This window comes from Leopardus geoffroyi, chromosome C2 (genome assembly GCF_018350155.1).
Source record: "Leopardus geoffroyi isolate Oge1 chromosome C2, O.geoffroyi_Oge1_pat1.0, whole genome shotgun sequence".
Taxonomy (NCBI): Eukaryota; Metazoa; Chordata; class Mammalia; order Carnivora; family Felidae; genus Leopardus; species Leopardus geoffroyi.
In genome coordinates this window covers 62939952-62952054 of record NC_059333.1, presented here as the reverse complement: position 1 = coordinate 62952054, position 12103 = coordinate 62939952, and the positions used below count along the sequence as shown (strand labels likewise).

Below are 12103 nucleotides of genomic sequence, written 5' to 3'. Positions count from 1 at the left end.
CTTTTCCTCTCTCTCATTCTTGGGTTCCTAAAATGCAAATGTTATTTATGTTTGATGGAGTCATTGTGTTCCCTAGGTCTATTCCCATTTAATTTATATATATATATATATACATATATATATATATATATATATATATATATATATATTTTTTTTTTTTTTTTTTTTTTTCCTCTCACTTGCTCAGCTTGGTTACTTTCTATTACCCTGTCCTCCAGGTCACTGATTCATTCTATTTCATTCAATCTAGTGTATTTTTTATTTCAGTTGTTTTATTTTTCTGTGAATGGTTATTTTTCATTCTCTGTTAATCACCCCACTGATGTCCTCTATTCCCAAATCCAGTGAAGTCCTTTATGATCATTACTTTAAATTTTCTATCAGGAATACTTCTTGTCTTCATTTTGCTTAGGTCTCTTGCTGTGATTTTGTCCTATTGATGTGGGACATATTCCTCTGTCTCCTCACTTTGCTTAACTCTCTATATCTGTTTCTGTGTGGTATGAAAGTCAGATATGTTGTTGCTCTTGAGAGTAGTGTGCATGGGCAGGGTATGCACTTTTAACAAGGCGATGCTGGTATTCTTCCACAGGGGATTCACAGCCACTGCAGAGGCAAGGCTGGCCAGGGCCACCTGCAAACCATGTGGGTGGTTTATGTACTTTTAACAAGGTGTATGTATCCTTCATGGGAGGTGACCAGCTGCTACCGGGACCAAGGTCCCACAAAGTGGACAGTCAGGAGTCACAATGTTGGTAACATTTGTGCAGGCCTTCTGGGGGAGGGGACCTTCAGTGCCAAGAATGAGGCAAGCCCTGCTTTATGGGATGGGGTGTGGTATAAGACAGTTAGGTAGTGAATGCCAGTGGCAACTAGTCCTTGAAGCTGAGCTTGTGTTTATGCTAGGGGGCAGGGGAGGGAAATGGTACCAGTAAGCTCCTTTGTTCCTGGAGAAGTCCCTCAGTGAACTCTGAGATTAGCAAACCACCCTCTCTCCTGTCTGCAGCAGGCATTTTTTCACACTGCCTTTTTTATGCTGTATCTCCTTGGGTTGTTTGTTGTGCATGTCTTTAAGAGCAGGTACTCGACTTCCTGTGGCTCTCCCAGCTGTCCCAGAGCTAGCCCACTGATTTTTAACGTTCCAGGCTTTTAGTCCTGCTAGCTGTTAAGAACTCATAAAATTTGACCACTCTGACTTTCAAACCCAAATGCTGTAAGATTTGTCTTCCCCGAACAAGCTTCCTGGTGTGATAGTGTGTTTCTCACCCATTTACACAAAAGTGACTCCTTCCCTCTGGAAGCCAGATCCCTGGAGTTTATCTCCCCCTGGCATAACCTCACTTCCTTCCCACTTCAATATGGTCTCATCTCTACATTTAGTTATGAAGTTCTGTTTTTTTTTCCAGTATTTACATCATTTTCTGGGTCATTTACACTGATGAGAGTGTTATCTGGTTGTATCCTTGGGATGAGGTGAGCTTAGGGTCCTCTGCCATCTTAACCAGAAGTCTCTCATTTTGTTTGCCTTCACATTTCACATATAAGTGAGAACATACAGTATTTGTCTTTCACTGACTTATTTCATCTAGCATAATGCCTTCAAGGTGAATCCATGTTGTTGTAAATAGGAGTTCCTCATTTTTATTTTTATGGCTGAATAGTATCTTGTTATATACATATACCACAACTTCTTTATCCATTCATTCATTGATGGACACAGCTTGTTTCCATGTCTAGGCTTTTACAAATATTGTTGCTCTGAAGGTGCAGATATCTTTCTGAGTTTGTGTTTTCATTTATTTGGATATAGTCCCAGAAGTAGAATTGCTGGATCATGTAGTAGTTCTATTTTAATTTTTAGAGGATCCTTTATACTTTTTTTCAGTTCTAGCTGCATCAATTTACAATCCCAGAAACAGTGCACAAGGATTCCCTTCTCTTCACTCCATGCTGGCATTTGTTATCTCTTGTCTTTTTGATGACAGCCATTCTACCAGGCATGAAGGGATATCTCACTGTGTTTTAATTTGTACTTCCCTAATGCCTAGTGATATTCAGCATCTTTTCATGTAAGTGTTTGCCTTTGGTATATCTTCTATGGAGAAATATCTATTCAGGTACATCACCTAGTTTCTGTTTTGTTTTGTTTTAGTTGTAACAAGTGGGATCATGAGTACTATTGTTAAATCTGTTTTACAGTTCATTAGTTGGTAGTATTGAGTAAATTACCTATAACTTTTTTTTGAGTCTTGATTTCATCACATGTAAACTGGAGATGACCAATTCAATATTCTGAGGATCAAATGAGACACTATGTATAATTACCTCACAGTGTGGCACATAGTTTTCTTATGTTTAATCTTCAATTATTAGGCCTATAAAAGGTTATTTCCTTGAGTTAAACTGAAATTCTTAATTGGATCCTTCGGAGAGATGTACTGCTTCCATCACTTCCTAATCATCCTTCAACTTTCTAAGTTAGGACTTGTTTGCACTCCACTATACACGAGGAAAACTATCTGCTCTCTCCCTTCTACACAAACATACTTAATCTTGATTTATGTATCTTTGTATTGAAGTGCAGCATAAAATAAAATATTTTATTACAATTGAGACAGTTGTTAGGAACCGTTTAGTCTAGTACTCATAGAGGAGATTTTTAACTTATTCAAAGTCACAAATTGATAGGTAGAGCTAAAATTCAGTCTCTCCCTCAGAAAACAAACAAAAATGCACACTCATTTTTTATTGAATAAATTTGATGTGTAACATTGTGTAAGATGTATAGCGTTTACTTGATACATTTATGTAATGTAACATGATTGCAATGTCATTATATTTACACATTAGGGCACAATTTTATTATCTATTATGCTGTGCATTATACCTCTATGGCTTATTTGCTACTCATTGCAAGTATGTACGCTTAAACACCATTACTCTTCTCCCCTATCCCCACCCCATCTCCTGGTAACCACTATTTTATTGTTTTTTGCAGGTTTAACTTTTTGTAGATATTGCATATAAGTGATATCATAGTGTACTTGTCTTTCTTTAAATTATCTTGCTTAGCATAATAGTTTCAGGATTTATCCATATTTTCACAAATAGGGGGATAGCTTCATTTTTCATGGCTGAATAATATTTCATGTATATAAGTACAACATCGTTTATATCCATTCATCCACCAATGGGTATTTGGTTTGTTCCATATCTTCACTGTTATGAATAATGCTGTGATAAACATGGGAGTGCATATATCTAATGTAAATTTTATTTTCATTTCCTTTGAGCATATAGCCAGAAGTGTAATTGCTGGATTATAAGATTTAATTTTTTTTTTTAATTTTTTTTTTCAACGTTTATTTTTGGGACAGAGAGAGACAGAGCATGAACGGGGGAGGGGCAGAGAGAGAGGGAGACACAGAATCGGAAACAGGCTCCAGGCTCTGAGCCATCAGCCCAGAGCCTGACGCGGGGCTCGAACTCCCGGACCGCGAGATCGTGACCTGGCTGAAGTCGGATGCTTAACCGACTGCGCCACCCAGGCGCCCCAAAGATTTAATTTTTTGAGGAAATGCCATATTGGTTGGACCATTCCTATCAACAATATACCAAGTTTCCTCTTCACCACATCCTCACCAGCACCTGTTGTCTCTTGACTTCTTGATGATAGCCATTCTAAGAGTTGTCTAGTGATATCTCATTATGATTTGGATTTACACCTCCCTGATGATTAGTGATATTCAGCATCTTTTCATGGCCATTTTAATGTCCTCCTTGGAGAAATGTTTATTTAGTTCTTTTGCCAATTTATTTTCACTAGATTATTTTTTCTTGTTATTACTGAAATGACTGGGTTATTTATATATTTTGGATATTAACCCTGTATCTGATAATATGTTTTCAATTGTTTGCCCATTCTGTAGTTTGTCTTTTAATTTTTTCAATTGTTTATTTTGCTGTGTAGAAGCTCTTGAAGTTGACCTGGCCTAATTTATTTTTTTCTTTTGTTGTTTGTGCTTTTGCCATCATGTCCCCCAAATTATCACCAAGACCAAAATTGATGAGCTTCTTCTCTACATTTTCTTCCAGGTCTTATGTTTAAGTTTTTTATCCATTTTGAGTTAATTTTTGTGACTGGTGTGAGTTAGAGAGATCCAATTTCATTGTACCACATGTGTTCCTACAGTTTTCCCCGAACCATTCAGTGAAGATACAATCCTTTCCCCAGTGAGTATTCTTGTTTCCCTTATCAAGTATTAGTTGACAGTATATGCTGGGGTTTAGTTCTGGGATCTCTATTCTCTACCATTGTTTGATGCATCTGCTTTTGTGCCAGTACCATACTGTTGTTATTACTGTGGCTTCATAATATAGACTGAAATCTGGAGGTCTGTTACCTCCAGCTTTGTTCTTTTATTTTTCTCGATTGTTTTAGCTATTTGGGGTCCTTTGTGGTTCTACACAAGTTTTAACATTGTTTCTTCTATTTCTGTGAATAACTTAGGCATTTTGATGGGGACTGCTTTGAATCTTCAGATGATTTTGGATAGTACAGCCATTTTAACAATATTAATTTTTCTAACCCATGAACATGGGTTGTCTTTCCATTTGTTTGTGTCATCTTTAATTCTTTTTTTGCGGCAAAGTTTCGTAATTTTCATTGTATAGATTGTTCACTTCCTTGGCTAAATCGATTCTTAATATTTTATTGTTTTTGATGCTGTTGTTAATGGGATGATTTTATTTCTTTTTCAGATGCTTCATCACTAGTGTTAAGGAATGCAATGCTTGCTGTATGTTGATATCCTATAGTCTGCATGTTTTGTATCTTGCCATTATGGAAATGGTTATTACTGAGATGGTTATTAATCCCAACTCTTTTGCTTTACTAATTCCTTGGGATTTTCTATGTATAAGATATCATACACAAGTAACAATTTTACATCCTCCTTTCTGATTTGCCCTATTGTTATTCTAGGTAAAACGTCCAATACTATATTGAATAGTAGTGGTAAGGGTGGGTATCTTTACATTGTTTCTGATCTTAGGAGAAACAGTTTTCTCCTCTTTGAGTGTCATGTTAACTGTGGAACTGTCATATATGGGTTTTATTATGTTGAGTTATATTCCTTCTATATCTACTCTGTTAAGGGTTTTCATCATAAAAGAATGTTGTCAAATACCTTTACTGCATCCTTTGAGATGTAATTTTTATCTTTAATTTTATTGATGGGTGCATTATATTTATTAACTTGCATATTTTATATTATTGCATTGTATTTATTAACTTTCCATATTTTTATTCATGCTTGCATGCCAGATATAAATCCCACTTAGTCATGGTGAATAGTCTTATTTGTTCTAGGATTTGGTTTGCTAATATTTTGTTGAGAATTTTTTTAATGTTTATTTATTTATTTTGAGAGAGAGAGGTGAGAGAGAGAGAAAGCAGGAGAAGGGCAGAGAGAGAGGGATAAAATCCCAAACAGGCTCCATGCTGTCAGTGCAGAGCCTGACTTGGGGCTCCATTTCACAAACCATGGCCTAAGCTGAAATCAAGCTAGACACTTAACCAACTGAGTCACCCAGGTGCCCTGAGAATTTTCATGTCAATATTCAAATAATTAATGATGTTGGTCTATGGTTTTCTTCTGGTATCCTTATCTGGTTTTGATATCAAAGTAATGCCAGCCTCATAGAATGAGTTTGGAAATATTTTCTTCTCCTTGATATTTTGAAAGAGTTTAACAAAAATTGGTGCTACTTGTATAAATATTTGGAAAATTCTCCAGTGAAGATGTCTAGTCCTGGAGTTTTCTGTGTTGAGAGTTTTTTTATTACTAATTCATTATATTGACTTGTTATTGGTCTATTTGGATTTTCTATTTCTTCTTGATTCAGTCTTGGTAACTTATGCGTTTCTAGAAATATATCCATTTCTTCTAGGTTGTGTAATTTGTTTGAATAAGTATAATTATTCATAGTAATCTCATGATTTTATGTATTTCTGTTGTACTAATTGTAATGTCTCCTTTTTTAATTTGTCTTTTTGTTTCTTAGTCTAGCTAAAGGTCTGTGAATTTAGTCATTTTCAAAATGAACCCTTAGTTTCATTGATCGTTTCTATTATTTTTCTAGTCTTTGTTTCATTTATATCTGTAAAGGGTCTATATTTCCCTCCTTCTGCTAACTTTGGGTTTCTTTTCTTTTTTTTTAAATTTTTAATGTTTATTCATTTTTGAGAGAGAGACAGAGCATGAGTAGGCGAAGGGCAGAAAGAGAGGGAGACAAAATCCAAATCAGGCTCCAGGCTCTGAGCCATCAGCACAAAGCCTGACACAGGGCTTGAACCCACAAGCGAGATGATGACCTGAGCCAAAGTCGGATGCTCAGGTGACCGAACCACCCAGGTGCCCCTTGGGTTTCTTTTTCTATTTTCTTAACGTGTAAAGTTAGGTGGTTTGAGATCTTTCTAATTTCTTAGTGTAAGGGTTTAGGGCTATCAAATTTCCTCTCAGTATTGCTTTTGCTGGATCCTACAATATTTGGTAAGTTGTGTTTTTATTTTTATTTGTTTTGAGATTTTTAAAAAATTTTCCTTTTGATTTTTTCTTTGACCCAATGGTTATTTAGAAGTGTGCAGTTTAATTTCAACACATTTGTAGAACTTCTCTCTTATACTGATTTCTAGTTTCATAGCATTGTGGTCAAAGAAGATAGTTGATATGATTTCAATCTTAAATTTGCTATGACATGTTTGTGGCCTATCATAGTATCTATCCTAGAAAATGTTCCTTCGTACCTGAGAAGAATGTCTATTTTATTGCTGTTGGATGGAATATTCTGTGTATGTCCGTTAAAATCATTAATTCTAAAGTGTGGTTCAGTTCTGACATTCCTTCGTTGATTTTGTCTGGATGATTTATCCATTGCTTATAGTAGAGTACTGAAATACCCTTCAATTATTGTATTGTTATTTCTCCCTTAAGATATGTTATTAATTGCATAATGTAGTTAAATGCTCACTTGGGAGTGTATATATTTATGTGTTAAGTCTTCCTGATACATTTTTTCTCTTTATCATTATATTCTTTGTCCTTGTTACCCTTTTTGGCTTTATGTCTGTTTTACATGATATAAGTATGGGTACTACACCCACTTCCTTTTGGTTTCTTTTGCTTTGAGTATTATCCTCCATCCACTCAATTTTGAGCCTATGTATGTCTTATAAGCAACATGTAGGTGTTTGTCATGTTTTGTTTTGTTTTTAAATCCATCCAGCCCCTCTGTGCCTCTTGATTGGTGAGTTGAAATCATTTACGTTTAGGGTGATTACTGACATATAAAGATTTACTATTGCCATTTTATCTTTTGACTTTTGGTTATTTTGTTTCTCCATTGTTTCTTTTTACTTCTGTTTTTCTCTACTTTTTTTTTAAGTTTATTTATTTATTTTAGAGAGACACAGCGATAGTGCAAGTGGGGAAAGAACAGAAAGAGAGGGAGAGAGAGAGAATCCCAAGCAGTCTCCACACTGTCAGCACAGATCCTGACACAGGGCTTGATCCTACAAACTGTGAGATTACGACCTAAGCTGAAGCCAAGAGTCAGAGGCTTAGCCAAATGAGCCACCTGGGCACCTCTATCTTTGTTTCTAAGCTGGTGATTTTCCATGGCATTTGCTCAGTCTCCTATTTTTGTTTTTGTTTTTTTGTTTTTGTTTGGTGTCTCTGTTCTAGATTGTTGCTTTATGGTTTACATAAAACATCTCATAGATAAAATAGTCCTTTCTCTGACAGTATCAGTTTATCTACATTTTCCTGTAAAGGTTGCATTCTTTTTGTCTTCCCCTTTTACATTTTTGATATTACAAATAACCTCTTTTTATGCTGTGATTTTTACTAAGGTTAAGCTGTAACCTTTATGCTATAGTGAAGAGCTTACTATATTATTCTTTAAAAAGTTAAAGTATTCTGTCTACTTGTTGGAGTTTTGTGTCCTCTCATCTTTTCATTTCAGCTTGAAGAATTTGTTTCATCATTTTTTGTATGCCAGGTATAGATGTGGTGAACCCTCTCAAATTTTGTTTTGGAAAGCCCTTATTTCTCCTCTATATCTGAAAGATAACTGCTGGATTGAGTGTTTTGGCTAGCAGTTTTTATCTGTCAAAATTTGAATATGTCATTCCATTCTCTCCTGGCCTGTAGATTTTCTGCTAAGAAATCTGCTGATTAGCATAAAGGGAATAATTTAGCAGGTTACTGTCTCCCTCCCTCCCCCGGATGCCTTTAAAGTTTTTTATTGTTACATTTGACAGCTTTAAGATCATGTGTCTTGGAGAAAGTGATTTGGCATTGAAATAATAAGGTGTTTTATTTGCTTTGTGGACTTTTAAATGCAATTTCCTCCCCAGGTTTGGGAAGTTCTCAGCTCTTATTTCTTTAAATATGATTTCTGCTTCCTTCTCCCTTTCCTCTCTTTCTAGGACAGCCACTATTCTTATGTTGGGTTTTCTAATGGAGTCAGGCAGTTTTCACAGAGTTTTTTTCACATTTTAAGTATCTCAGGTTTTTCTCTTCCTCCCCCTTATTCATTCATATGTTTCTATCCCTGAGCTTGCTCATTCTCTCTTCCATATGATCTGCTCCATTCCCAATGCATTATAATGCATTCTTCGTCTCATTTATTGAGTTCTTTAGCTCTAGAATTTGTTTGTTTCTTTTTTAAAATTTCAAAATTTTTGGTAAAGTACTCTTTCTGTTCATTAATTTTATTCCTGAATTTATTGTATTGCCCGAGCTTTCTTGTAGCTCATTGGTTTTCTTCATAATGGCTATTTAAAAATCTTTATCAGATCACATTCTTCCACATCTTTTGGTTCAATTGCTGGAAAATTGTCATTTTTTTTATGATACCATATTACTATGATTTTTCATGGTGTTTGATGAGATGTGCCTCTGCATTTGAAGTAGCAAAGACCTTTCTCATTTAGGCAATGCTTTGTGTACTTTGATTCAACAGGTTGGTAGTAGGAGCCTTCCCTTTGTCTTCCAGAAGGTGGTGCTATAGCACAAGTTTTTGGTTTCCCTTAAATGACCTGACCTACCCCTAAGGCTGGGACCTTGTACATATATGTTTAAAAAAAAAGTGGGGAGCAGTGTGTGGTTTGGACTTTGGGTTCTAGATATGCCCATGGGCTTGTGGGGAAATCCACAAGTGGGTGAGGAACTCCAGAGATCCATGGCAGTCCCCAATACCTCCTAGGGAGACACTTTCTTATAGCTCTCTTTGCCTACTTCCTTTCCCTTTCCCTTACTCCGCCGCCCCCCCCTTTCCGCCCCCAGCCAGGCTTTGGGGTCTCTCTTTTGAGAGAGCAGAGAGCAGCAACTGGTCCTCCAGCTTCAGCACACTTGGTTGGGCATATCTCCCCTCACCACATTTACTTTCCACTTCTACCAGAAAATTCATGCTGGCTTGTTGATGGACCTGTCAGTGTTTTCTTTGTGGTCATCAACTCTGCTGCCACCAGCCCTACTGCCCTTTCCCTTCCTCTACCACCTCTACAGCCCCATCTACCCTCTTTCAGGTGCACAGATGGATGGATCTCTAAGGTATCCTGGTATGCTCTGCACAGGCTTTGTAAAAATTAGTCCTATCTATCTATCTATCTATCCATCTATCTATCTGGTTTGGGATGTGTCATTAGTTGTAAGTCAAAAGGGAGAGAAAGAGAAAACAACACATGCTGCCATGATGCTGACATCACTCTGATATACTTCTCCTTGTTATTCACACTCCCTTGTTTGAGAACTAGTATTTATATACTTATTTTAAGATCTTAAAGGGAGATAAGCAATTCTTCTTCAGGTCTGTATAAATATTAAGAACTCTTAAATTTTATCCAGAGACCTCAGAAGTAAACAAATGTGAAAAACCAGGATAAGTGTTCTGCCCAAAGTGTATACCCAATAAGTAGTCAAATAATTCCTTAAAACAGGTCTAAAAACTAACTCCATACATACTTTGAAATACAATGGTTTTAGAGTATGTATTTATCTTCTTGAAACACAGAAAACCCTACTTTTATGGGGAGGATCTGATCCTTTCCTAGATAGTCAGAAATAACATTGGTGGAACAGATCTCCTTCTAATTAAAATGCTGTGCTATGATTTGAGTTCCTGACACTATCATTCTTGGGCCCCAGGTAAGACTCTCTAAATGAAGATTATAATGTAGTTTTGGCTGAATATATAATAGACAGGTTTACCCAATCTTTGTACATCTAAGTGCAATGTCAGAAACTTGTTAGGGAGAATGATTTGTTGTAAGGCTGCAGGGCTTGTGGTAGTTTTGAATTCATTATTGTGCAAACAGGGCGGGACAAGTTGTTATATCTGCACCAGCCAGATAGATGTTGAAAGGGAGTTATCAATTACTATTCTGACAGGACTATATCATTTTGAGCACAGACATAGCTAGCCTAGCTCTACCACAGGTAGGTAGTAAATATTTCTGGTTTTTAAAATATTGTATCCCCACATTTTGGGGTTACAGAAGTAATACCTGATGCTGTGTAAATAATAATGTAGGGCATGACCATTTTATTACACATCCTAGCTCTCGCATTATTCTTATTATTCGTGTCTCTTTGCTTGTCATTCTCCCTGGTAGTATGTAAGCATCTTGAGGATCAGATCATGTATTGTTCATCTTTGCATCCCCAGTGTGTAACTGAATGCCTGACACAGAGTAGATTCTCATATATATATATATATATACACATACATATATATATGTACATATATACATATATGTATATGTATATATGTATATGTATGTATGTATGTATACATATATATATATTTTAATGAATTGAAAAACTGTATTAAAAGGCTATAACTAAAGAACGATTAGCCAGTGCTTCCTATAACGAGTCTGGATGGGCTATGGATAAATGATTTATTGTTCATGTTTAAAATATGGACATAATTCTATATACCAACTGGTTGAAAGTATGAAGGAGGAAATGAAAGTTTTAGTGTTCTTTGTTAGATATTGGGAAGATCATGTAGATCTTTCACAGATAACGTTTTAGTAAATTATGTCATCTACTATAGTCTCTTTGGGGAAAACTCCAAATAAACTGTAACCTCAGTAAAGTTTGATGCCATGCATATTTTGCCAATCACTTTATCTGTAGTGCCAACAATAGGGCCTGACAGGTAATAGGTACTTAATATATAATTGTTGAATTATCACTGAGCAGTTTTGTTGATCTACACCTTGTCTCATTCTAAAAATGATAGGGGAAACCTAACATAAATAGATACAAGTAGAAAAAAGATGTATAAAAATTGGGATAAAGGGAAAATTGGTAGAAGAAGTAAGTTGAAGGGGTAAGACAAATCAATGAGAAATATGAAATATAATCTTGTGTAGGTGTGTGTGTGTGTGTGTGTGTGTGTGTGTGTGTGTGTGTGTGTGTGTGTTATATTTACTTTACGGATGTCAAAAAAAAGAAAAGAAAATATCCAAACCAGTAACACCATACCATATGCTGTCAGTGCTCTGCTAAACCTCTCAGTGTGTTCCAACTAGCATTGAGGTGGCTATTCCTGCATCTGTGCCTAGGACTCTTTACCCTAGAACTTGAGGAAGCTGATGCAAGTGCTGAGTTGAGCAGCTTCATCTTAAGACTAGCAATAGTTGGGATAAGAATATCCCTATCCCCTTATTAGTTAGGAGTGACCCTTTTAAGGCACATGTTTTCTTGTTGTTTTAAATCATTTCCCACCATCTATCTGAAGGATTAAGCTTCAGTAGCCCACTCTGGTATCTTTTTCATTTCCTTCCCTTCTCTATATTGCCTCACCACTTCTTTGCCAGTGTTCCCTGCTCTTTCCAAATAAACTGCCTTAAATCTAATCTTTGTCTTAGAGTGTGTTTCTTATTAAAGCCAAAATAAGACATGTCAATAAAAATTATATTCCAAAAGTGAGTAGGGTAAAATAAGCCGTATTGACAGGAAGCACACTTTTCTGAAAAAAAAGCTGCTTCATGGACACTCTTAGAGTGGATAATGGCTGATGTTTAAAA

The 12103-nt window shown here is 36.0% G+C and overlaps 2 protein-coding genes across 2 annotated transcripts in view; one reads left to right on the top strand and one right to left on the bottom strand.

Moving 5' to 3' along the window:
* LOC123575924 (limbic system associated membrane protein) overlaps nt 1-12103 on the top strand; it is an 823468-nt gene that overhangs the window by 70457 nt on the left and 740908 nt on the right. The gene's annotated exons all lie outside the window — the stretch shown is intronic.
* LOC123575964 (small ubiquitin-related modifier 2-like) overlaps nt 482-12103 on the bottom strand; it is a 63425-nt gene continuing 51803 nt past the window's right edge. Inside the window, exon 3 of the mRNA XM_045437028.1 lies at nt 482-634. Coding sequence (XP_045292984.1) covers nt 482-634 — 153 coding nt within the window. The remainder of the gene's footprint in view (nt 635-12103) is intronic.